Raw genomic sequence first — 27881 nt, 5'->3', positions numbered from 1 at the left:
ACACCTAAATGATCCTAAAGGGAACTTTCTTGTAGGATTTTAATTTAACTAAACTCTTTAACAACATAAAGACCTGATTAGAGATCAGCTTCTATAGGGCACCAGTTTTTATCCTGGATCAATCTATTCAGTAGGAATTGATTCTAATCTTTTTATCCGATCCCATCAGGATTCTTCCAAATGACTTTAAGCATTCCAACAGGAATTCTATAAACATTCTTTTAGGGTTTTTAATGTTTGAGATGTTAATCAACACATTGTGTAATCAATGCAAATACAAAATGTTATAGACTTAAATAGCACAATTTATTTTAAAATGAGTTTGTAGATTGACATTAGCAGGCAGATCTTTTGTTCTTATATTTTGTTGTTCTTATAAAAATATCTGAACAGCCAATCATGTTTGTCTTGCATTTTAATAAACGCTTTTAACCATTATACTCTCAAACTGCACAAAATCATGACTGAACATTCACACACCAAACATGATGAAAATAAGAAACAGTCAATAAATACTGAATCAAAGTTATTAAATAATAAGTTAAAAATCAACCAGTGATAAGATATGAGGCAGGTATGAGATGGATCACAGAAGAAGAAGATCTGGGCTGTTGAGAAGTTCTTGACCAACATCAGTGTCTTTCAGAGCAAATAAAGTGACGCCAGAAGTGTACGCTGCTGGAATCATCAGATGGGTCGTCTTGAGATGAGCTTCATCATCCTGGTCTTCTTCACGGATCATCTGTCTAACTTGACCTACAGAAACATCACGGTCAGTTGACCTGATATCCATTTAGATGAAGTAACAGCATGACATCCAAGCTGAATTTACACTGTCCATCAGTTCATCACATTATGGGCTCTGACACATTTCGGATCTTACATCATGTGTATGAAGAGCAAAAACATACGAGATCAGACTGTCAATTACCTGCCATTAACTCAGAGTTTTTCAAGTGTGGTCCTTGCTTCACCTCCTCTATATAAAAAACACCTAATTCAACTCATAAATGTGGAGTGAAATGAAGTCAAACAAGACTTTTCGGGGGGAGGGCTGATGAGTTAAAGAAGTCCATTTTCTTAAAAAAAAAAATCACCAATTTACTCACCACCATGTCATCCAAAATGTTGAACAGTTTTTTTCAACGTTGTTTTTAAAGGACTCTAAATGATCCCAAACGAGGCATATGACAAGAAAAATAAAAAATAAGCACTTTTAAACCACAACTTCTCATCTATCTCCGGCTGTGTGACAAGCCAGCCGACCTCAAGTTATTGTGTAATATTGTGGAAAGGTCACGTGTTACATATATGAAACGCCCATTTGCGGATCATTTTAAAGAATAAACTGCCACAAAGACATTAATTAGTATCATTCCACATACAACAACATCTGAACGCTCCTCTTTCTCCACACTTGTAAACACTGGTGTGTAGTTTCGCGTTCATCTTCTGGGACCTCTTGACGTGATGACATATTGCGTGAGGTCAGGCTGGCGCATCACAGGACCAGAGGAAGAAGAGAAGTTGTGGTTTAAAAGTGCATTATTTTTTTATTTTTCTTGTCAAAAATAACAATTGTTTCGCTAGATAAGACCCTTATGCCTTGTTTGGGATGGTTTAGAGTCTTTTGAAACTCCATTGAAAAAAACTGCTTGTGTTGAGTTAAAGGAATATTCAATTTTCTTAAAAGAAAAATCCAGATAATTTACTCACCACCATGTCATCCAAAATGCTGTTGTCTTTCTTTGTTCAGTCGAGAAGAAATTATGTTTTTTGAGGAAAACATTGCAGGATTTTTCTCATTTTAATGGACTTTAATAGACACCAACAATTAATACTTACCTCAACACGTAACAGTTTTTTTCAACGGAGTTTCAAAGGACTATAAACAATCCCAAACGAGGCATAAGTGTCTTATCTAGCAAAACGATTGTCATTTTTGACAATAAAAATAACAAATATACACTTTTAAAGCACAAATTCTCGTCTAGATCCGGTAGTGATAGGCCAGCGTGACCCCACGCAATACGTCATGACGTCAAGAGGTCACAGAGAACGAACGCGAAACTCCGCCCCAGTGTTTACAAGTGTTGAGAAGAGGACCGTTCCGACGTTGTTGTATGTCAACTGATACTAATTAATGTCTTTTTGTCAGTTTATTGTTTACAATGGTCCGCAAATGTGCGTTTTATATATGTAACACGTGACCTCCCTACGTCACTACGCATTTACGTTAGGTCGCGCTGGACCGGACCTAAACGAGAAGTTGTGCTTTAAAAGTATATATTTGTTATTTTTATTGTCAAAAATGACAATCGTTTTGCTAGATAAGACCCTTATGCCTCGTTTGGGATTGTTTATAGTCCTTTGAAACTTCGTTGAAAAAAACCTGTTAAGTGTTGAGTTAAGTATTAATTGTTGGTGTCTATTAAAGTCCATTAAAATGTGAAAAATCCTGCAATGTTTTCCTCAAAAAACATAATTTCTTCTCAACTGAACAAAGAAAGACATCAACATTTTGGATGACATGGGGATAAGTAAATTATCTGGATTTTTATTTTAAGAAAATGGAATATTCCTTTAAGTGTTAAGTGTTGGTGTCCATTAAAGTCCATTAAAATGAGAAAAATCCTGGAATGTTTTCCTCAAAAAACATAATTTCTTCTTGACTGAACCAAAAAAGACATCAACATTTTGGATGACATGGTGGTGAGTAAATTATCTGGATTTTTTAAGAAAATTGACTAATCCTTTAAATCAGTGTTTTTTATATAGAGAGATCTCCTAGGGTGCAACGACTTAAATTGCATTATGGGGACCTATTATGCCAAATAAAATTAAAAAAACTCTTACATGGTGTTTGAACATGTGTGTACATTTAACCACCCGATTATTATAAAAATCCACCCACTGCTCTTTTTAAATCCCCATAACACTTGTAGAGTCTCATAGATCAACCCATTTTCATGAGTTTATCAATGTGATGTCACACGTCTTAGCCCCACCCAACATTGTTGACAGACTCTGATTCTTGATGATTTAAAAACAGGGCGACATACCCGTGACATCTAATGTCTTCCAGCGGGGATCTGGATGCTGATCTGAGATCTGTGATAGCGAAACATCATGTGACAGTCTCTTGAGAACATCATCACGCTGAATGAGAAGCACCGACTCACTGCACAGACGCTCGTGAACCTCTTCTTCACTCACTGCGAAAGACAAAACCACAACTCACTACAGAAATCGCCAAGTCCAACGATGCGTTTGAATGTGGCTCCTCCAATCAGAACTCAGAATGATATTGTGTACAATACTAGTCATACTGTTTTGAATTTAGGGCTAATACGCACCCACATCCAGAGGATTGGTCATGAACACAACGCTGGGTCCCACCCCAAAGATCATCTGGTGGTGCCAGGCGTCAGGAATCTCCTCTCCTTCAGGCACCGCTCGCTGCATGTTCATGGTGGCCACAGGTACGGCTCCGCGTCGTATCCAGCGTGCCAACCACGGCACCAGCTTCACCTTCCGCCGAGGATAAAGGTGAAAAAATCGTCCTATTACTCGACCACCGCTGGCCTTGTCAGCCCCATCTATCAGCTGCTGGTGTGTCGCACCTGGTGACAATGCATTACAGAACAAAACACAAACGTATAATGGCTAGTAAGGGTAACGAGTAAGACCTGGTAATAGCACTACCAGGATAATGGGAACACAAACTAATATAAAGTATATTGAATGCACAGTACGGTCCTTTAAATGTCTATTGGACTATTAGCATTAAATGAAGTCTCTTAAAAAACAAAAACATACTTGCAATAAAAAAGAAACTTTATTCTGCATGTTTTGGCCAGAGGGTCGCACCAGCTGTGCTGCGCGAGTGCAGATAATCTGGTAGCGGTGCATCGTTTCTCCTGAGACAGGTCTGCACGCAGCGGTTTACTGCATCTGGTGTGACCGTGATACCCAACACCTGCAGAACATCAACAACTGCGGTCGCCCCACAAGCTGAGACCCCGATCTGCTGTGTCTGCCTGTGAACAGCTTCCTGTATGGACCAGAGCATGGCTGTGTGGATCTCATCATCTTCACTCGTCAGTGTGGACCTCATGGATTCAGATTCACTCTCAACCTTAGACCGGATCGCCTCCATCTCTTCTGGATGATGCTGTTTCTACTGATGTGCTGGAAAACAAACACAATACTGGACTGGATTGATCATGCTGACATGAAAACAGAAGAACTGGACCTCAGTTTGTTTAGTTAGGAGGTTAAGCTGGTGATCATCAGCTGGTTTAGTTGGGTGGTTAAGATATCCAACAGACTAGCAAACGAGGTCTCATTTTTTCAGCAGGAACACGACAGTTTGACTGACAGCGGTATTTTTACCGTGTAAGTTACCAGTTCGTGTTAACACTGCTTGCGAGCGACGCGAATCGTTAAACTTCAACGCGCCCGTTATATTTTTAGATGAGGGCGCGTCAAAAGAGCGTTTAACCAAACTGCAAACACACACACATGCGTTAAAATAAACACGAAACGTTGCGTTGCATATGGCGCAAACGCACTATAACTATTTCTGACGACTGGATATTAAAAGACTCCCCATACGTAACTGTAAAACTTAGTAAAATGTTTCGATTTCGTGAAATTTACCTCAGGAAACTCGAATATCCTTCAAATATTTTCTGCCCATCGTGTTGACCGTCACTGGTTTGTTTTTTCCTGTGATTGGCTCTCAGAACTCAAGCCTTGCACTCTGATTGGCTGACAGGACTTAGTTACTGTGATGTGATTGGTCAATGAAATGTGATACGTCTGTTACGTTGTCTATATTAGGTGCATTCGAAATTCATGCGGTGCCGAAAGAAATGACAGGCTGATTACGTCAAAGTACCGCGAGAGCGAGTCGAAATTAGCCTTCTTTGTATAATTTCTCGAATCGCTCTCGCGGTGCTTTGACGTCATTCAGTTCTTTAACCGAACAAGCTTGTTTATTTTAAACTCTTAATTTAAGCTGACGCAGTAAAAAATATTGTTTTGTAATTATAATTTCCATATCAAAAGAATGATAAAACATGCGATTTTATTTAATTCAGAGGGGGCTTGTGGATTTTTGTATGTTTTTTATAGATTAAGATTTTTTATTATTCCCAAAATTACCTCAAATTATGACATTCAAATGCAAGATTCCTGTTCATGTTTCTTTATGAATTATAAGATTATAAAAAATACTCAGAACTCTTGAATGAGAATGAATAGAGGGGTTGCAAGTTTACAAACATTGCAGGGTGCGCGCGCATCCAGGAGGCAGAAAGCCCGATTGGTGAGCTGATCTGCTACTGCAACAACCTTAATTATTGAAGCGTTCTTTATTGTTTGTATATAAATAAGACTTGATTTTAGTTGGATCTGTTTTTCTGTCTTTATTTTTGCAGTGTTACTGTTATACATGTATGAATTATAATGTTATAATTTTAATGCTAGTAACGTAATAGTCGCATCTACTGGTATGTTAACCCAGCACTGACTCTGTTGGTACTATTTTCCACGCAAAAATTCCTTGGCATTTTGACTTACAGACACCGCTACCAGCATACAACACAATGCACGTCTCTTCTTTCTGTCTCTTTTTTTTTTCTTCTTCTTCTTTCTGCCTCTCGGTTGCGCGCGCAACCAGTTAGTGACGTCGCCGTGCAACCCGTCTATACAGGATGTAAAACCATAAAAGGCATGCACTTATAAGACGTGAAACCTAAAAAAGTGAAGTGAAAGTTGTTGATGATTTACTTTCATTTTCAAATCTTTATTTCGTGATCGTCGCGTGTCACTCCAGTGGTAGAAATAAAGATGCAACCTAAAGTGTTGTGAACTAAAACAAACTAAAACATTTTAATGATTTTAATGAATTGCGGATAGATTAAATAAAAGTAAATCAGATGTCGGGATGAATTTAGTTTTTGTATCGAGATATCTTTGTTTCAGAGGAGTTACTGTCTTGCTGATGTTTTACTCTTGCTGTGGTGAGTATGAATACAACCAGATCAGTAAAAAACTTACTAATAAAAAATACCTAAAACATTTGTTCAAAACTATATAATTATATAGTAATATACATGACTATGTTATGGAAGAACAGCAGTTATAAATTATTTCATTCCTTTTATTTCAATCATTTTTCACACTAACAGAACATCTCTTTCATAAAAATTTAAATTTTACTAATTAAAACAAAAACATCATGCTGACTATACTGCCCTAAAGCCAAAGCGCAGGAACTACGCAGTTGGTCAGAAAATGCTTTGTGAGATCTGTTGTGTCTTGTGACAAAGTCTCCTTGTTGAATTTTGTCCCATTTCAGAGAAACGTGTGTGCCAAAATTGCAGTAACATGTTTAACTGGCTGGTGAAAAAACCTTTAAGGGCATTTTTCTCGGTTTCAGTATTTGTGTAGTTACTGAACTTAGCCTTTGGGGGGGCAGTATAGTTAAACCACTATAGTTTTGCTATGGCAATATGCAACATGGTTATTTTTCATATGGGATGTTTTTTGACATGCACCATAGTACCATGGTATTTTATGAAGCGCTTTAGAGTACCATTAGTATCTGATACCAATACTGTGGAACCACTTCGGTATATTTTTATAAGATTAAATCACTTATTGGTTTGTGTGCATTTCTTCCACAGACTGCAACACCATCATCAACATCACGGCAACATCTGGAGATCCAGCAGTCCTCCCATGTTCCTGTCCTTCAGCTCATCCTCCGTTCTTCGTCTGGCAGAAGGTTGTAGGTCGGGATGAGGAGGTTGTAAATTGTTACAGCAATGATGCAAAGGAGAGCCAAACAAAGTACCAGAACAGAACCCAGGTGGTCATTCAGACCGAAAACTGCTCACTTGTGTTCAACAGTGTGAGTTTATCAGATGAGGGACTCTACAAATGTTACTACCAGACACAACCTTTACGACATGAAGAAATCTATCTGAAGGTTACAGGTAAATGTGTGTTCCCCATTATTAAACGTATTCAGTTCCTCAAATGCATGGAGAGGTTTACAATGCATTGATCCATTTCATCGTTATCAGCCAGTATGGAGTGTAAGCAGAGCAATGGTCAATATCACTGTCAGCTCCCAGAACTTCATCCTGAAGAAAAGATTTTGTGGAGACTCGACGGTCAACTTCTGCCGTTATCCGTTCAATGTACAAAAGACGCAAAGACAGGCCTGTGTGATACCAGCGACTCTATCACACTGAATGGCACAAACATCCAGAAGCTTACATGTGAGGTGACAAAATCAAATGGGAACAATAAAGTCATCTGCACACAAGGTAAACTTGTAACGTGTTTGTGTTACATTACCCCACAACCAAATACACAAAGTATCTGAGTGTGATTTGTTTCTGCAAGCTCAGATTCCGGACCGGTGACAGACAGCACTTTGATGACATCATCAGTATGTGGATTTCTCACAGTTTTGCTTGTAATCGCTGCAGTGTTTGTGGGAATTATGTGTAGAAGAAGGAAAAGTAAGCCATCTTTATTCCTTTTAAATGTTTAAACTTAAAAACGATCAATTCCATGTCTATTAAAATATAATCTAAAATATAATGTGGTTATGAGCTTTGCCAGGAGGGTGTGTGATGTTCATGATGTTTTTCTGGCTTCTTTAGGCGAACGCATTGCAACATCAGGAAGGAACATTTAACAGCAGTTAGTAATACAAGATCTTAACATCTCGACAGTGATTCATGAAATATATTATCTACAGCTTACATTTAAGACTTTGAGAAAAAACATTTTTTATCCAAAGCAACTTACGGTGCATTATCACGTATACATTTCTTTTTGATCAGTGTGTGTGTTCCCCATAGACTGTAAAAAATATGGACACGGTGTCTGTGACGTCACCCATAGGTTTGTGAAGAGCTTTTTGGAGACAATAGTGGGCGGAGCCTGCTGGGCATTATCTTGGCCACTCTCCACCACCCATCACTTGCGGATAACCAAAAATGGGTAAAGAGGCGGGACGTGGGTGAAGCTGGGGTGGCTGGCTGCTGAAACCACGCCCACCGAGCTCGACTTTAGTGACAGCAGTGGCACTTTACCCCTCATTCAAGTGGCCACGCCCTTAATTATGCAGCTTTAAGGATTAATATAATTTAAATGGATGAGTTTCAAAAAAAGTCACCCCCTCACAGTTGACATGAAGGCAAAAAAAAAAATTAGCTATATTGATCAAAAACACTTTTTGTACCAGGCTGTAAAGTTGGTCACTTTAACATGGTGGTCTATGGGAATTGACCCTCTTTTGGAGCCTCTAGCGGCCAGTTGATGAATTGCAGTTTAAGTCACTTCTGTGTTGGCTTCATCAGAGAGATGGGAAGGTTCCCCGTTTGTGTTCCTTGGGATCGAATCCATGATCTTTTGTGCTGCTAATGCAATGTTCTAACTGAACACACTACACTGGAGCAAAAACATAAAAAAACTAAATGGTTTTGATTAATACAGAGGATATTACAAAAGAACTCAACCAATCATGCTGTTGAAAGCTTACATCTTTATTTATTACCTGCGTGCAACTTGATTTATTCATCACAACATTCACAAAATATGCCATTGTTACAGAATCTCCCGTCTTTCACTATGTGTTGTTGTTCTATAGGTGGATGTTCATATGCATATCTTTACACATTGATGTAAACAAATCATATATCATCATTTCTACAAACAAGCTTTAATATATTCAGTGTGGGTATGTGTGTTGAATTCAAACAGCACTACTGAATGAAGCATTAATGTAAGAATGTGCTTGTCAGCCCACGATAGAGATGTTTTCTGGATGAATAATCCGTTTTTTTGTTGTGTTTATTAGTTGTCTTGTGGTTGTTTATAATAACCTATAAATGCAACACTTTGTTAATGTGAAGTTACAGAGCTTTCTCACAATATAAATATGCCTGTATTTGTTATGGAGAAACTTTGGAGACTAATGGAATGATTCGTTATCATCAAATCTATGAAACATATAAAGTTTTAATGAATGTCCAAAACTCTCTTCCTATATACTAAAGTTAAACAAAACTTTGAAAACAAGAAGAATAGTGAACAATGATTGTATATACAAAACTGACTAATAATGTAGTTAGGGTGTTGTTATAGGGCATTACAAGGTGACTGTGAATTAGCGTTTGCTTACAACAATCTACTGTTTTCCAGTGTAGATAGTAATGGGAAATAGTGAAATATATTTCAAGATAATTAAAGATATTTTAAAATGATCCAATGCTGCAAAAATATATTTTCAAACATAATTTTAAAGAGCACCTATTACACAGCAAAAGTCCAATGTTAAATGAACTCTCACAGAGTTTATATAGCCCCACATTAAGTTAATGAACACTTTCAAGATAAAAAATGTAAAAAATATTTGATGTCCTCAAAGTGCATATGTGAAGTTTTAGCTTAAAATAACCAACAAATAATTTATTATAGAATGTTAAAATTGCCACTTTGTGCTTTACAATGCAAATGGTGACTTTAAATGAAACAACCAACAAATTCTACAAGTAAGATGTAAAATGTAATTTTCAAACAGAGATGGTGATAGTGAGGATAAAGTTACAGATTGCATTACATTTTTTTACGGTTTTACTTACCATTCAATCTGCCGGACACATGAAAACAGAAGACTGAAGTATGTGGGCGGAGTCTAATCACATCTCTAAGGAGTTGGCATGATTAACTCTGTCAATTAACTCTGAACAACAATTTACTGTAAATATGTGAAATTTACTCTTTAGTTGTAAATTAAACTCAGAAATGTTTAACACTGAAATTTTAACTCTCCAATTTTTGCTGTGTACATTGCTAAAACAGTATTTTGTGTATTTGGTGTAAAACAATGTTTTTGCGCAGTTTATGGTTAAAAACACATTGTTTTACACATACCGTAGATTATTGTTGCTTCTCTATGCCCTGCCTTCCTGAAACGTGTTGAAAAGCACAGTGTCCTCCGATTGGCCAGCTAAACAGAATGTTGTGATTGGCCTGAATACCTCTGCCGGAAATGTGACGCTCCTTTAGCCTGGCTCCGCCCTCCTACGTGCTTCCGCTTAATTTTCATTTCACTTCAGCACAACGTCTGGGACTGCTGTGTAGAGTTTTGTTTTCTCCGGCAAAAATCTGCAGGTCCAATCAGCAAACAGAGGGGGGTGGCTAAGAACGATGACGTTGAGGTCGTGCGCCAGACTGAGTGACATACGTCACGACCAAACGTTAGCGATTGGTTATGGCAGATTCTGAGTGACTCTGGGCAGATCCAATAGTTTTAAACTTTAACAGAGGACCCTCCTTAACGGAAGTAACGCTTTGCAATGGAGCGTGACCAGACTCTCTGTACAAGTGAAATGAATGTACGAGAGTCTGGTTGGACCAGGCTAACGCTCCTTACCATGTTTAAAAGATTAGCTCACAATGCGATGTTGTCAGGAAAGAGGTGGAAAGTAACAAATTACATTTACTTACATTATTGTAATTGATTAGCTTTTTTGTGTACTTCTTCTTTTTTAAGTAGTTTAACTTTTACTAAAGTATGTTTTGTTTAAAGTATTATACTTCGTTACACCTTAAATCCTATCCACTATTGAGTAAAAAAACGAGCTAAACTCACAAAAAGAACCATGAAACGCACAAGACAGGTGGCAGATGATGCAGACCCTCAAATTCAATTCTTATAAAATAAACTCCTGGTCATATTTAAGCGACCACTTTCCTATTGAAGGTAGACTTCCTGGTGAGTACGGGATTGCCGATCGGGTTTTTACCGCTCATTTGCATGACATGTCAGTAGTTTTTGACACCATGTGCATTATCTTCTGAGGTCTAGTAGCTTCGCGTAAAGTCGTTATTTTCTTATTTACAGTGAACATACAAGTTTATAGTTTGCAATTTTTATAAACATAATATATAGACCCCTTCAAGGTTTGTAAACATTGAATGACTATCGGGTGCGCGCAGCATGGGGTCAAACTGTTCATACCATTTAGGCTTTATAATTTAATCTAACAGGGCTGAAAAATGATGACTTACCTGAAATGAAGTGAGCACTACAAACACAAGCCTCTTTGATATTTGCATTGTTCCAGTCTGCACGTTAATTGCTTGCAGCCGCAGATGTTGTATTTTTTTGTTTTTGAGATTCTGCATGAATCGCGAAAACTTAACGGAAGACCTGATGCGATTTTCAGAGCCCACGACGTAAGTAGGCATTTTTGACGATACCGAATAATACGCAACTCAATCTGCTGTAATGACTTTTCTGACCCAGACATGCGCAGTGGAAACTTCCTGTGACGTGGACTGTGAAGGGGTCTATGAAGCTAAACTACCACACACGCACGCACACACACACACACACAGAGAGAAAGATATCACATCAAAATAGAGACTTTGTCAGACTGGTGGTTTAAGGTTTTTGCTCAAAATGTCTCATTTAAAAAAGAGTTAAACAGATCTCAACTGAAGATTTACAAACAATATTTCTTATATTCTTATATTTTCAATTTTAATTATCTACTACTGTGTGAACTGAATATATATATATATATATATATATATATATATATATATATATATATATATATATATATATATATATATATATATATATATATATATATATATATATATATATATATAAATTGTATTTTAATGACACATGACCTGTAATACAAAATTGTTAAACTTTTCAAATGCAATAAACAGTATAAGCGTTTGTATCAATTGTTATGATTTCTGTCAATTATTAGAGATGAAAAGTTTTGTTTCTTTGTTCTCTGCCTTTTACTTCAGCATCTATGCTTGGGCTGCAGAAACATTAAGACAAAGACGGATTATAAAAACATTTCTAAAAGTGGTCAAACTGTATGAATAAAACTAAATGAGTGTGTTTCTGTTCTTCATTCAGACTAATTGAGTTGAATTAATCTTACTGTAAGTGTATCATACAGATCAGATGATCTGCTCTTGAGTTCAATGGCTGTGTATGTGTCATTACTGGCATCATCATCTTTCTGTAACGAAACCAAACAAGTGATGGACACTTTAATCTACTAGCATTTGTATGAAAAGTTGTCATCTGTGATCATCTCACCTCTGGTGTGTGTTCAGAATCTTTTCTTCTTAAACTCTTTCTTCTGCTGTCATAAGAAAACAAGAGACATTAACATCTGTTCATAAAGTTCATAAAGAGGAACAATAACAGTGGGAGTGATTTTTTCATCATTTTCAAACATAAGGTTATTGTCTGTTGGTTTAGTGTGGTTATTCTTCTCGGTGTAAAAGGGGCCTTTATACACATTTCTTACCAAATAAACATCCCAACAATTAGAGTAGCTGATGCTCCACAGACACCAACACAAAAACCAACTCCGAAATTTACAGTGAAAGAAACACAACTGACAACTAAAAAGACAACATGAAAATGAGAAGTTACATTTAGTCTTAAAGTAATGCTGGGGTAATAAAAAAGTGCACGCACACACGCACACAAAATGCATATCTCAAAAGTGTGAAACTTGTGCAAGATATTTAAAGTGACAGCATCATAATATTTCTCTCACTGTCTAACCTGAATATGTTGTAGTGCCACATTGAAATCATTTAATAAAAACATTGTTTTACCTTTAACATTGACTGATACAGCGGCAGATCTCTGAGATCCGACTTCATTCTGAGCCTCACAATAAAACCATTCACTGTGACTGGAATGAAAGTGAATGATGCTGTACGTCTGTCCAGATCCAACATGTGATGTTTCCTTCACCTTAAACCAGCTGTAGTTCTGAACAGGTGGATTTGATTCACTGCTGCAGATCAGATTCACTGAATCACCATCAAATATTTGACCAGATCCACCGACGGATGCTGTGACCTCCTTTGGAGGATCTAAAAGTGAAACGTTTATTCATTATGAAAACACACTTAATATCATTTGAATATTTTACTACAGCTAACTTACACAAAACATTTAAGGTCACAGAATCAGAAAATGTCTCTCCAGGTTTATTTTTGCACTTGTATTGTCCACTTTGATCAGAGCTGATGTTGGAGATGATGTAGGTGCTTCCAGATCCTAGAAATGTTTCTCCTTTAAACCAGCTGTAGATCTGAACCGGTGGATTTGATTCACTGCTGCACGTCAGATTCACTGAATCACCCTCTTTTATTTCACCAGATCCACTGATGGATGCTCTCACCTTCTTTGGATAGTCTAAAAGAAAAAGATCACATTTCAGGAATATTACATGGTTCTGGTATGACAGCTATACTGCAACAATATTAACTCACACAAGACATTTAAAGTCACTTCTGAATATCTTGCTCCAAGTTCATTCCTGGACCTGCACAGGTATTTTCCACTGTGATCTGATCTGATCTTCGAGATGATGTAGGTGCTTCCAGATCCAAGATATGATGTGTTGTTCCCCTTAAACCAGTTGTAGTCCTTAACAGGTGGATTTGATTCACTGCTGCAGGTCAGAGTCACTGAATCACCCTCCAGTAGTTCACCAGAAGGTTTGATGGAGATCACAGGAGTATCTGGAGCATCTAATGAAATAACATATAAGATTATGGTCCTGCTTTATATTCGAGCATCTGATCTTATGAAGTATCTGTTGTAAAAGAGTTAAATATGAACTTACAGACGACATTGAGATATTGAAGAGTTGATGTGAGTTTGTGTCACTGTACAGCACAGCTATAGTTGCCTGCATCATGTCTTGTAACTGACTTCAGGATGAGTTTATTGTTTCTGTCTGTTCTCTCACTTAATAACTGCGTGTTTTTAAACCAGATGAATGTTGATCTGTCAGTCAGAATGCATCTACTTTTACAAGTCAGATTCACAGATTGTCTCTCTGTCACTCTCTCATCTGAAGAATTTATCTGAAGATCTGACAACACAACACAGATACAGATATCTACATGTCATTCTACACACATTATTATCATTAGTGAGTAATTCACTTACCTGTGATATTAAGAGTCACTCCAGAAACATCAATGTATTTCTTTTTATTAGTAATGAATCTGAAATAGTATTTGCGTGAATCTGTCTTTCTCACATCAGTCAGTCTCATGGTGCAGTCGTGATGTTTATCTCCCAGATACTGAATCCTCTGACTGTATTCAGAGTCCTTGAACAGATCTGGAGGATCAGGACTGTTAATCTTTGTCCAGAAAGCATTAGTTATCTGATGTCCAGTAGGGTATTTATAAGTGCAGTTTATTATCACTGTTGAACCCTTTAGTGCACAGATGAATGAAGGGCTGTAATTCACATCCATCTCATCATCAGCACTATAAACTCCTGAAACACACAATTCATTTATCTGTTTCACAGGGTCCTTCAACATGAAAGCATGTTATACTTCTACATAAAACAACAGATCATGGCAGAAAACATCATCTTTGAGAATCTAGAATTTCCTGGGAGAATTGCACCTACGGTCAGATTCAAGATTTCTCTTTTCTTGGACTACAACAAACACACGGATTGTAGGCAAGTGTTTACTTTCTGGAATTGGTGATGTAGACAAGACCGACATTATCATAATTCCTCCCACTTCTGTTAGCAGTTACAGTCAGTTCCTGTGATGGTTGAATCTTCTGAGTTGTTTCCCATGATGGTCGAATCTTCTGAGTTGGTTCCCGTGATGGTCGAATCTTCTGAGTTGTTTCCCATGATGGTCGAATCTTCTGAGTCGGTTCCCGTGATGGTCGAATCTTCTGAGTTGTTTCCCATGGCTTCTTTTTGCTTACCCTGAGGTGGAGTGTCTGGTAGCCACTCCTTAGGGGGGAGGTTATGACACAGTTGTATCCGGGTGCATGGAGAGATTTTTGCTGGCGCAATCTCATTAGATACTTTCTAACCCCCAACTTAAAATCTTTTCAGACTGTAGGTAAAGGGGAAAGGTCTGTTTCGGAGGAGGTGTGGAGAACAGCTGGCAGACCACTTTCATGTTTTCTGGAGTTTCCCAGTCATTCAGATATATTGGCAGGAAGTAATACAAATATTACATACTATCTTTGGAAGTGAAATTGACTGCTCATTTCTAACAATTTACTTGGGTAACTAACCAACAAGTTTGAGAAAGGAGGACAAATACCTGTTAAAGATACTGTTAGCAGCCAGCAAGAAAGCTGTAATGGTACGTTCACACGGGGCGTAAACGTTAACGTTTCCCATTCACTTTTAATGGGTGATGTCATGCGTTGCCGAACTGAATTGTGGATCTGCCGGCGCATTTCTCAACTTTTCAAGCGGCAACGCGTACGTCAGCCAATCAGATCACCTTATGCAATTAACCTATGCAGAGCCAGCCAATTACATTTATGGAAAACCAGAGAATGTGATGCAGCCACTGTGATTGGCTGTTGGCCAGGCTTCAGACAAGCCTTACATCAAGCGTTAACGCTTTCGCCCCGTCTGAATGTACCGTAACATGAAAGTGGATACAACCAGACCCTCTAACAAACATGGAATGGTTAAATTTTGTAACCAGTATTCAAAGCATGGAGTGTAAGTCATATTCCTTAAACCTGAGGATGGATAAATATTTGCAATATTGGGGAAAATGGATTGTGTGGATGGAGCCATGATGTACACTGACCACTGCATGAAATGACATGTTTTTTTTCTGTTAATATGACCTATGTAAAATGTATTGGTGACCAAATTGTATGTTCTGTTTGTATGTATCATTTATAAAAATAAATAAAAAAGAAAGTACAAAAAAGAAATGGAGAATGTGAAAAGATTTACAGAATCGAGTGTGAAAGCGTAACAAGACAACATCAGGCACAAAGCACAAACTGCAGCATCAAATAAGACATACAAATAAAGCAATTCTAAATTAAATAAAAGTTACCAGAAAAAAATTAATGTAATATTTACCTTGAACAATGAGCAGAAATATCAGAGGAAGAGAAGCCATTCTCAATGACATCATCATCAAACACTATATCTACTGTATAATACAGAAATAATCATGAAACCTGAACAGTACACTACACTCTTAAAACGAATGTGTTAAAATAACACATCTTGTGTCTAGTTTAGGACAACACATCTAGTGTTTGTGTTGTTTTAACACATCTTGTGTTGTCTCTTCTATTTATTTGAACTCAAAATCAACCCGAAATGACACATAATGTGTTAAATAGGATAACACAAAACAGTGTGTTAAAATTAACACATCTTTTCTTAGAGTGTACATGTAAAGGTGATACACTAATGTATAGTTATAGTTTATCACATTCATTATTATTATTACTTCATCAGTTTATGTACATTAATATTGAGTTATGGAGATGTTTCTGTATAATGTTTTCATGTCATGTGCTAAACTTCATCTACAGAAAGAACCAACAATTGCTATTATGTAGTTTTGTCTTACCGTGTCGAGTCTGTCTAATCTTCAGGAACCAAGAGAACACAAACTCTGTGGTTAACAGCTTTTTTTCTAGTGGGCAAAGTTTTTTTCTCCTCCAGCATCAAGGAAGTACATCACTGAAAAAAAAAACATCTTAAAGGGGTCAAAGCTTGAAATTCAGACTTTCCATGTTTAAATAGTGCTTCTATCCTCGCTAAATTAACCATGGTTTTATTAGGGTAAAAATGTAGTAACCATGTTTTTTTTTTGGGTGTATTGATCACTATCAGCACTAACCATGGTTGTCAAAACAATGGCTATTTTGTGGTTACCATGGCTTTACTACAGTAACCATGTTTTTTTTTTGGTGTGTTGATTACTATCAGCACTAACCATAGTTGTCAAAACAATGGCTATTTTGTGGTTACCAGGCTTTACATGGATTTTTAGTAGAGCTGGGCATAGATGAATCTAGATTAATCTCATACAAAATAAAAGTTAATTTTTGCATAACATATGAGTTTGTGCTCTGTGTAATTGTTATGTATATATAAATACACACACATTCATGTATGTATTTTAGAAACATTTACATGTGTATATATATATATATATATATATATATATATATATATATATATATATATATATATATATATATATATATATATATATATATATATATATATATTTATTTATATTTTTATATATTCTAAATTATATATAAATAAAAAACAATATTTAAATAAAACATTTATTAAATGTATATATATGTGTACTTTCTATATGTATAATTTTTAGTTTTAACTGTAGTAAAACCATGGTTAATTTTCATAAGGGTCAAACTAGAAAACATGAAAAAGAACAACTCAGTAATTTAGTTTTGATCAACCATTCTCTGCAAGCATGTGAAAAATGAGGTCAATCAGATTTCGCCTGTTTTGTGATGTAGCGAGTCTAATTACAATAATACCGCCCCTTAATCTGCATTATCCAACCACAGCATTGCTATTTAGTGCAGAGAAAGAGAGAGAGAGAATGAAAACATAATAGGCTTGTTTGACTTCATGCGGCGCTGCAAGACCGATCCGAGAAATCATACAAAGTGTAATTCTGTCTCGCTCTCGCGCACTTTAACGTCATCCGTCTGTCAGTTCTAGCGGCGCCGCATACTCTCTGGGTAGGTACCTAATTTTAATGAGTACCTACTTAAAGGTGGGGTGCATGATCTCTGAAAGCCAAAGTTCACATTTGAAATCATCTAACAAACACGCCCCTACACAACCCAGGCTATGATGTTGGTTAGTAGACACGCCCCTTACTGCTGATTGGCTACAAGTGTGTTTTGGTAGTCCCTTTTTGTAGATCCTGCTAGCCTGTCACAGTAATTCATGTGGGAGGATCGTCGTGGTACCCATGTTTTGTGTGGTAGCACATGGCCTTTATTGGGGCTGTTTGCTGCCGTGTCTGTCTCTGACTCCGCCCCCTTGTTTCCTCATTAATTATTCATTATTGGTTAATTCCACTCACCCGACCTTCCCTCATTATTTTGTTTAGCTTTTCCTATTTAAAGCCCCAGTGTGTTCTGTCCTGTGCTGAATGGTTTTGGTTTGTTGTATAAGTAAAGTAAGTTTCTGTGTAGGTTTGCAATAGTGTGTTATTGTTATCTGTTTATGTCATTTCCCCCCACGTTGGCTTTTGTTTTAAATAAACCTCTTTTGAGTTCTACTTTACCTGCACTTGGGTCCTGTTCCTCGTAAATCATGACAAATATACAGATGGGAAACTAAAGTGTCATTCTGTTCCTCAACAGCCACATTTCTCAATAAAAACAGAAATATCTTTCTCAGTGTCATTTTTTTTCATTGTTTTATTTTAGTCCAACTTTGTGTAAATTTGTTGTGATATTGAGTCAAGATGACAAAATACTTTAATAACATCTGATTTGACTTCTGTTCATTCACCGCACTTACTGTAAAAGAGAAGCTTATGAATATAGACTAAAGAAAATGTTTGCAAAGGTGTTAACTTATCATACTTTTATCTCATTACATAACAATAGATCAGATGATGTTTCACATTTTCAGGTCAATCTTTCTGTAATACATTCAGTGAAAACTGGGTGTCAGTGTTGCACCATCAGTGTAAATGAATCTGGATGCTCTGCTTTTCATATAACATCATGTTTGTAAGTCTAAGAGCCCAAATTAACCAACAAGACATATAAATAAATATCTCGAGTAACTTTAAGGAGCACATTGGCATGTTAAACTTGCTCTGTTGAGATGTTGATGTTATGAAAGCAGATGATGAGAAATGAAACTCAATCATTTGTGCGCTTGTGTAGTTTAGACAGATGAATCTGGAATAATAATAATAAAAATACATTTTATTTATAATGCACTTTACAAATCTCAAAGTGCTACGATCTTGATCGCCGGTTGATGTTCTAACACATGGAGGAAATATCTCATTGACATGAATTAAGTCAGAGATTTCAATATGAACTTAAACATCTTTCATCAAATACTTTTCACAATCAAATGATGTTCAAATGATCAAATGTGGATAACAAATTCATCCTCAAAATGACAATAATTGTGCCTCATCAATTGACTTAGTCGATTTCTTTTTTCTTTTTTGTCAGGAATACTATGAGAAACATCTGAGACAAAGTTGATACTTAAATGAGTAAAAAATACTTATAAATATATTTTGAAATATGTTTACAAAATGTATTTTAACAAATATATTTTTGGTTATTTTTTGTATATTTTGAAATATGTTTTATATATATATATATATATATATATATATATATATATATATATATATATATATATATATATATATATATATATATATATATATATATAAATATATATTATTATATTCACGTCACATTGAAAGAAAAATGCATTGCCACTTAAATACGTTTTGAAATATTTGTTAATATATGAAATTTAAAGCCAAATATATTTTTAATATATATTAAGTTTCTCTTTCTACAAAATGCATTTAACATATTTTTAAAACATATTTTTTGGCCATAGAAATTTATTTTTTGCTTATTTAAAACAAGTTTATGGCCGGACGTTGGAAGATTATAGATTAGATTGTGGTTGACATCTGAAAGCAAGTACTGCAAACGTTTGTCTAAAGAGTCTGTTTCAGTCTCACGACACCCGTCTCACTTCAGACAGAAAGACAGGTGGCCATTAGCTCATGAACGCTGTCGACACAGATGACTGCATCCTAGTTTAGCCTTCAAATGTCATTTTCTTCGCTACATTTCCCAACCTTCGCAGAATTGGGCCTCTGTACCAATTTAGACGTCAACCTTTGACATTTTGCGGATTGTCTGCAACCCTGAGTTACCCTCCTGCCCCGAGCCGCGTGAAGCAGGAAGAGAATTCATCTTGTGTTGGAAATGAAGAGGGAGATCTTTCTTTCATCCACGCTGAATGACCAGCAGCAGCGGTGGACAACGCTTCATCCACACCGGGACTAAAGGCTAAAGATCATAGCATCTGCTGCCAGCACTTGATCTAAACCTGTGTGTGTGATCTGAAAGACCTTTAGGGTAGGACTAGTTAACAGTTAGTTAAACACAAGGTTCCATCTCGGGCAGAAAGTTTTATGATTTCAGAGAGTTTGAAAACTCCGAAGAGAAGTTTAGACGCAGGTTTGTGATGTGCGGATGAGGATTCATCTCATTTACATCATTCTTTATGTATTACAAACTATAAAACTGACAGCCATTATAGTGGGACACAAATGTAGGCGTCAAAACAAGCAAGCATTCAAGTTTCTCTCTCTGTGGTTGATAATGCTGATCCTGGATCTGTAATGTAATCACCACATACTGTGAAAATCTATCAGAGTTTGAGTTTGTGGGAGTTTTGATGAATTGAAGAAATTTAAAGTAGGATTCAAGTTAAACCAACGTGATCTCATGAGAATACGTGTTTATTCCACACTACTTACGTTTTCATATACACTGAAACGTATAATATCAACGTGTTGACAGGACTAATATGTTAATTATTTACATATTAACAGCTTTACAGATGTGCGGATTTGTACATATTCTTAAATATTAAAATTGCGGGCATTGGTTCTGACTTATTTATTTAAGACAGTTTACTCATTCATCTAATGAAATGTTCATGACTTTCAGAGAATTACACAATATTAAACAATAAAACCTTAAAATGAATAACATTTCTGTAATTATTTAACCATTTTGTAATATTTAGTTTGTTTGCCATGACATACAAAAGGTGTTTTCTCCTATGCAACAATTATAATTACACCAAAACACAATATAAATGCACAAAAGAATTGGATGTAATCCACATCTTTAAAATGTATATGATTGTGAGGAACAGATCTAAATTCAGCCTTTTATCCAGCGATCTTGATCTTACTTCTCATCAGCGACCATAAACATAAAATCTTGCGTTCGTTATGAATGTGAATTCAAATATTGCACCTCAAGAAGCTTTACGACACATTACAGCAGTGATATTAAATGCTCATTGTCTCTTGTGTGTTACGTCAGAGATTTGTGACATTGCCGTCTTTCAGTCGATATACTTTTAAAATGCGCGCCTTGACAGAGAGAAGCTGGATTAACGTTCTGGTGGATTTATAACTTTAATATTTCTCTGTACTTAAACTCCAGAGAGGACCGGGCTGCAACACATCATCATTTTAACTACTTTTGTAATCCTGTTGAAATTTCACACTAAATAATTGTGATTACACTTCTTAGAATGATTTTAATAAACTGTTTCTGGGTAGAACTTTATTAGCGGGTTAAAATATCTTTTAAATGCTATATTGTGCATATTTCTACATATTTCTGTCCGTTACGTTGCATAATATAAAAATAATACATTACGTATTTAATTTTTGGTATAAAAAGTGTTTGTGTTTAGGGTAAGGTTTGGGATAGGGTGATAACATTTTCGATAAAATGGTTAAAGGGAAATTAAACAGCAATCTTTATGGTATGAAAAATTTGTAAATGTTTTACGTTTTGTAGTTGTAAAAACTTAACAATGCTGTGATTAAATGTTGCAAATACGTCTACATTGTATGCTTCAGCATCTATTTAAATAGACAAAATATGTTTTGTGTTTTTGAAAGTTAAAGTTAGATCAGGCTGGTTAAACAAACATTTATGGCCTCAAATTTGATCTTACAAACATTTCTCAAAAGTGCGCACGTGTGATTCATAATGCGCACTTTTGTACGCATAGAAAAGTGTGTATGGCTTACTTTCAGCTGTGAGATCTGTAAATGGTAAATGAGCTTGAAATTGTGCGTAACTGCCCTTACGAAAATTAACCATGGTTTTATTGTGGTAAAAGTGTAGTAACCATGTTTTTTTTTGGTGTATTGATTACTATCAGCCAATCCATGGTTTTACTACAATAACTATGGTTTAACTATATGGTTTTTGAAAACTTTTGTTTAAAAGTTTTAAAAGTCATTTAAAGGCAGATTTATGCCTTTAAACGACGTCTAATTACTGTCATTGACCTAAAAGAGCTAGAATGACTTAGGGGTTGTGCACACCAAAACTTTTAAATGCAGCTGAAAACGCCTGGAGGACACCGAATGCCAGCAGTTTTTTCAGCCGAGCGCTTTTTAGCTGTGATACTTGAGCTGTGAACCGGTTGGTTGCTTTGATACTTGTCCCGCCCCTCCTCCACTGTGATTGGATGGCCATGTGAGAGCTGACATTGACTAGCGGAGCTTTTCACCTAAAGTTGAATCTCTATCAAATTTCGATGCTCAGCGCCGAGCACCGGCTAATTTGAAAACCGCAGAGTTTCCATTGGAATCAATTGAAAACATGCGCCAGCTGCGGGCTTAAAAGCTTTGGTGTGCACGCCCCCTTATACTTCCAAAAACCTGCTGCAATCTGACAAGCAAAAGTGTGTATGTCTGTTTAGACCCTGATGTGGATTTTTGCATATGCACATTTTAGGATCAAATCTATGCATACGCACACTTTATAAATGAGGTCCCATACTGTAATGCAAGCAAGTCCGCTAAATCCGACACAAATAACCGAAAGCTTCCCAGAATCTCCTACGGAACGATGACCGATGAAACCCATTGACCCCGGAGGAAGAAATTCCCTTCATGTGTTGCGATGATGAACGGCCGTGAGGTTGCAGTGATTCCTCTGGAGGGCAGAGAGATGCCAGAGTAATGGAAGACCACCAGCAGAACTTCTCCTTCAGGCTAATGGACCAGAGAGCCACCGTCTCATTTTTAAAGGGCCTTTTGTCGCTGCGCCTCGGGCTCTTTCAGGAAACTAATAATGACTTCTCTCCTCGCCTTAACCAACCACATCAACACATCCGTAACCTTGCTTTACATCTGCGACTTGTAATGTCGATCTGCATGAACGCTTTGATTCACGATGTCAGTGAGTTTAAAGCGCCCGAAGCAGGCACGTGTTGTGCAGGGACGGATGGATGAAATGTTAACGTGGAGGATGATCGCAACTCCTTCACATTTACATTTATGGAAATCTTCAGCACGAGATGCTTGATGTGAAATTGATGTGAAGTTTAGTTGGAATAAATCAGTAAACACATTCAGTCAAACACCTCTGAGTCCTTACAGAAGTGGAAGAAATTCACGACCGTGCCACAGCCAGCAGACAGAAAAGTGTGTTTATATTTTGCATTCTGCAAATGTTTTGCAAGTGACTGACAGTGCGTACATTCAAACCTTTGTGCACAATGCTCTACCCGTTGAGCTACAGCAGTGTTTCCCAACCCTGGTCCTCGGGCACCCCCTCCCAGAAAGTTTTAGATGTCTCCTTATTTAACACACCTGATTTAACTCAACAGCTTGTTAGGGACACATGTTTACCATTTTGGAAGGAGGCTGATGAGTCGAATCAGGTGTTTTAAATAAGGAGACATCTAAAACTTTCTGGGTGGGGGTGCCCGAGGACCAGGATTGGGAAACACTGAGCTACAGAAACGATGTGATCTTTGTGTACATTTGGTGTTTGCATGATTGCTGTAGTGAATTGGATGTTGAAACAAACAACACAACACAGACAATATAAATAAGCCACCTTCACCCCAGCGTATCCTGATCAGATTGAATCGTGTGTACTTCTCTCCCTGACCTTCATTCAACATGTGCTTCTGTGCTGAACATCAAATGTAAATGAGAGACGCACCATGAAGCCTGAGGCAGAAACCGTCCCAACATCATGCATTTAGTCTCTTTGATGTCTAACTTTAATCAGAATTACACACGAATGCTTAACTCATCTAATTCCCTATCAGCTGAGAATTATTATGTAATCATAGACTGTAAAAAAGATGTGTCCATGACATCACCCAAAGGTTTGTGAAGAGCCAATAGTAGGCGGTGCCTGACATCGCCAACTCACAGATAACCGAAACTGTGTAAAGAAGTGGGAAGTGGGTGAAGCTGAGGTGGCTGGTTGCTGAAACCACGCCCACCCAGCTCAACTGTACTGTCACTCAAGTGGCCACACCCTTAATTATGCAGAACTGGAAGGCTTAATATAATTTAAAAAGATGAGGTACAAAAAAATTAGTTGGGCATTTTATCATGGGGGTATTTGGGAATTGACCCCCTTTTGGAGATGGGAAGGCTGCCTCTTGTAATCCTGTAGATGTACGATACACAACACCAAGAGTTTATCTCTTTATGATGGTAGAAGTATGAAATTGACATTTAGGTGAGACTCATATCCAGGTCACATAAACAATGCATGTAGTGATGATCCTGTACTCGTCCTCTATTACATTAGAAGGGTTTTACTGCGGTACAGTCAACATCTTTGTAATGGGAAATGAAGTCTGAACGGACACACAGGGGAGGACTGTAAAAATAATGAGGTCAAATATGAATTATTGTAAGAGATTTCTTATTAATCACGGTGAATGGTCAGTCTCTCAGTTTAAACAGCAACAATCTCTCTATATGTAAATCATTCATTAAACAGCCGTGAACTCTTATTACTTCACATTAACAAACATTTATCAGTCATTTCAGAGTGACACGTCTGGTCATTGATGCCCTCAATGGTAATCTTTACATCATTTTTCATACATTTTAATCACTAGTCAGCCTCATCACCAAAAGTACCATCACTGAACTGCAACTTACCAAAACCAGTTAATGGGTTTTAGGTCTTTAACCCTTTCCTATTTCACTAATGGTGGAACATAAACTTAAAAGCAGTGTTTCTTGCAAAACAAACATGCACTCTTAAAAATAAATGTACAGTATAGTGCAACCAGGTATCACTGCACTGTAAACTTACTATTATTTAACTTGACAAGAGACGAGTGGCTAACAATTGATCACTAGTCAAAACAAATAATAGTAAGTTGAAATGACTTGTAAATCTGAGTTGATTCAACAAAAAATTTAAGGCAGCAAATGATTTTTTGCAGTGTGCTGAAGCATACAATGTAATTTACAACATTTAATTGTAGCATTACTACATACTACAAAATGTAAAACATTAACAAATCTTTCATACCATAAAGACTGGAAACCTTTTAACCTCTTTTGTTCTTTTATAGTCCTTTGTTGTCATGCTTAAAGTATGTAATAAAAATTCAGAAATGATTTTAAAATAAAATACTGGAAAGTATTGATGAAATAGTAAACTCAGCTGTAATATGTGTCATTATTTTTAATGTTAAGTCGAATCACAGCCACACTTCAGTCGTCACAGACATACAATACGAGCTTTATTTCCATCAGGATGTGGTTTCAGAAGATATCAAATCATCAGTAGGTTTTGACATGAATAAAGATGTTTAATTTTCCCGTCACTTTACCACAGAGCTGATTCTGGATCAGTAGATAAGGATTGAGCTGTTTGTTCTGGCCTCATCATTATTTGTACTCATTCATCTCAGTAATCCTCTACAGACCCTGGACATTCTGAACAGATATTTGTTCTTTTCAGTTATCAGTCAGTCAGTGTCTAGATTGTGTTGTCTCTCGACAGAACCACTGATATTATTCTTATATGTGCATGTGATCCACTGGGTGTAAAACAGATTTCACAATCATCAGGAGAGATGCACGAGCACATCATCTAAAGAGATTGCAGTTTTCAAGTTGATAATCATTTTTCTTCAAATAGAATATTTATTTTTAATGTTATAAGATAAATTAGTTGTTGGCTGTAGGTTGACGGCTCATTGTGATTTTGTTGTTAAATTTTAGTTGTGGCCATGCGTTTCTGATTGCCTGCTGACTGGATACTTGGGTCGCGTCTGTGGGATTTTTACAGCTCTTTATTAATTCAACAGAGTTCAATCCAAAATGTAAGATCACACATTTCAATGATCCCTTTATGTGAGGTATTAAAGTACAAATGGGGGTATGATGTGGGATGTTGAATATGCTTCACATATATCAGGCAGACCTTCCTACAGAAGACAGATTTCAAATACAAGTGCATGTATGACTTTGACCCAAAGACTGTCCAATAGTCCATATGACTGACATAAAAAGCAACCAATCACGTTTTGTGCCGCATCATGTTGTCGCCTTGCAGATGTCGCCACGATAACAAACCGATGTGCAACAACCAGTTTCAGCTCGTTAAAACATGTATTTATCACATCATGTGTGTGTCTTGTCATGTCAAAATATGTGTTTGGCGCGTCATGTGAACCTATGTGCATCACGCATCATGTCAAAATATGTGTCCGGCGGGTCATGTGAACCTATGTGCATCACACATCATGTCAAAATATGTGTTTGGCGCATTGTGTGTGGCTTGTTGTTTGAAAATATGTGTTCGTTGCGTCATGTGAACCTATGTGCATCACACATCATGTCAAAATATGTGTTCGGCGTGTCATGTGTGTGGCTTGTTGTGTCAAAATATGTGTTCGTTGCGTCATGTGAACCGATGTGCATCATGCATCATGTCAAAATATGTGTTTGTTGTGTCATGTGAACCTATGTGTATCATGTGTCATGTCAAAATAAGTGCCTGCTGCAGATGCTTCAAAGGGGTTTATGATAAAAGGGACACTCACGTTTGCCAGATACTCGCTTAATTTCATGCGTAATCAGAGTTTAGTGTTAAGTTAGTCTCTTGTGAGTGTTTTGTGAGCGTCTTTTTTATCATGAACACTTTCGACGCATCTGCAGCAAGCATGTATTTTGACATGACGCATGATGCACATATACACATGATGTGCTGAACACATATTTTGAATTCCTGCCCCACAGAAGAGAAGTCACCGACTGCTACTGGCAACAACCACCATTCAAGTTAACAACGACAGCAAACACGTTAAGATACTTTTAAACATGGAGGGTTTATTTGTTCTTGATGAAGCATATTGTCACCGATGTAAACATGAAAGCTTTTTCTATCAACAGTGGGCTTTGTGTTGTTTCCGGGTGAACATTTAAACTAAAATCTCCAGAAAATCCTGTATTATTAAACAATCAGAGGTTACTACGACAGAAAAGTGTACCGCATCAGACGTACAGCCAACGCTCCATGTACGTGACATCTGAAATGGTGCCTAACAAAGCACTTTTAACCATGATAAAAAGCTGACATCTTTTACTTTCTGAGCTCAAAGTTTTCAAGTACACACAATAAGAATTAATATTGTGACAAATATGACAAAATAAAAATGTGATTTGTGTTGTGAGAAGTCGAGCAGTTGATGTTGACTGTGTTTTAATCGGGTCACTGCAGTTTTCCCTACAGACCCTATACTACATTTTCTCTATATAAATGACCTCTCATATTGATCTTTTTTTGGTATAATATGAATTAAAAACATATTCTCATGTGAATAAGAGACATGTGCAGTTGTTGTGACCTTCATCTAATAATGATGACAGTTAATATATCAGCGTTTTAATGGAGCCCAGTGGAGTCCACTGCCCTAAATTTTGTTTTATAAAGCAGCTTTACTTTACTGTAGATAATAATACAAAAAATATCAAAGTATTTAATCATGTCTGACCATGTGAATTATACATCTGAGCATATACATTTACATGAATAGTTGTGTTATTTGATAGTGTTGTATATAAACCATATTATATAATAAAACCTTCATACAAACATAGAAATGTTTAGCTGAATGAATCATCTAAAAACAAAATGTGTCATTTCTTTAAAGCCAACATTAAGATGTGATTTAAAGCTATGGAAGAATAAAAACACTTAACCCAGATAAGAACCAGAGCTGACGACTTCGAAGCGGTTTTAGGAAAAACATCATCACAGAAATGTTAAGAAAGCGTGTTTATCTCTTGAGTATGTTATCGTGGAAATGTCGAGAGCTCATTGAGAATCAACTAGCGAGCAGAATGTGTTTGTTTGTCATTTTCTTTGAAAGGTTTAGCGATACTTGACTT

General features: G+C 36.7%; 2 protein-coding genes, 1 long non-coding RNA gene and 1 pseudogene across 4 annotated transcripts; 1 reads left to right on the top strand and 3 right to left on the bottom strand.

Annotated features, from left to right (window-relative positions):
• Window positions 1-205: 205 nt before the first annotated feature.
• Window positions 206-4817, bottom strand: LOC129445124 (uncharacterized). Of its 2 annotated transcripts, none has more exons than XM_055206254.2 (5): window positions 4663-4817; window positions 3871-4191; window positions 3357-3623; window positions 3063-3215; window positions 206-756 (listed from the first exon to the last, which is right to left on the bottom strand). In XM_055206254.2, exons 2-5 carry the CDS (start codon window positions 4157-4159, stop codon window positions 587-589), a joined length of 879 nt encoding a protein of 292 aa, XP_055062229.2. In that variant the 5' UTR covers window positions 4160-4191; window positions 4663-4817; the 3' UTR covers window positions 206-586. The 2 variants fall into 2 exon arrangements, with proteins under 2 accessions (XP_055062229.2, XP_055062232.2); XM_055206257.2 differs by having other exon boundaries at window positions 3871-4210; window positions 4663-4746.
• Window positions 4818-5744: 927 nt separating this feature from the next.
• LOC141363542 (uncharacterized) lies at window positions 5745-7769 on the top strand. Its single transcript, XM_073866295.1, has 5 exons — window positions 5745-6029; window positions 6696-7007; window positions 7098-7343; window positions 7428-7541; window positions 7686-7769. Exons 1-5 carry the CDS (start codon window positions 5954-5956, stop codon window positions 7718-7720), a joined length of 783 nt encoding a protein of 260 aa, XP_073722396.1. The 5' UTR covers window positions 5745-5953; the 3' UTR covers window positions 7721-7769.
• A 3950-nt stretch (window positions 7770-11719) lies between these two features.
• LOC129445122 (uncharacterized) lies at window positions 11720-12454 on the bottom strand. The gene is made up of 4 exons (XR_012360825.1): window positions 12381-12454; window positions 12167-12212; window positions 12006-12086; window positions 11720-11879 (listed from the first exon to the last, which is right to left on the bottom strand). It is a non-coding gene; the product is annotated as an uncharacterized lncRNA (long non-coding RNA).
• Window positions 12455-12580: 126 nt separating this feature from the next.
• Window positions 12581-14821, bottom strand: LOC141349192 (B-cell receptor CD22-like; annotated as a pseudogene).
• Window positions 14822-27881: the final 13060 nt, after the last annotated feature.

This window comes from Misgurnus anguillicaudatus, chromosome 3, assembly GCF_027580225.2.
Source record: "Misgurnus anguillicaudatus chromosome 3, ASM2758022v2, whole genome shotgun sequence".
NCBI lineage: Eukaryota > Metazoa > Chordata > Actinopteri > Cypriniformes > Cobitidae > Misgurnus > Misgurnus anguillicaudatus.
Note: the sequence above shows the minus strand (reverse complement) of the source record. Positions and strands in the feature narration are given on the sequence as shown.

What these genes read in the sequence shown, in the direction of transcription:
- LOC141363542 (XM_073866295.1), top strand. Translation starts at nt 5,954, where the DNA reads ATGAATTTAGTTTTTGTATCGAGATATCTTTGTTTCAGAGGAGTTACT. An exon ending in GATGTTTTACTCTTGCTGTG is followed by an intron (nt 6,030 to 6,695) that starts GTGAGTATGAAT and finishes TTTCTTCCACAG; the next exon opens with ACTGCAACACCATCATCAAC. An exon ending in AATCTATCTGAAGGTTACAG is followed by an intron (nt 7,008 to 7,097) that starts GTAAATGTGTGT and finishes CATCGTTATCAG; the next exon opens with CCAGTATGGAGTGTAAGCAG.
- LOC129445124 (XM_055206254.2), bottom strand. Translation starts at nt 4,159, where the DNA reads ATGGAGGCGATCCGGTCTAAGGTTGAGAGTGAATCTGAATCCATGAGG. An exon ending in GACCAATCCTCTGGATGTGG is followed by an intron (nt 3,216 to 3,356) that starts GTGCGTATTAGC and finishes TGTCTTTCGCAG; the next exon opens with TGAGTGAAGAAGAGGTTCAC. An exon ending in GAAGACATTAGATGTCACGG is followed by an intron (nt 757 to 3,062) that starts GTATGTCGCCCT and finishes ATGTTTCTGTAG; the next exon opens with GTCAAGTTAGACAGATGATC.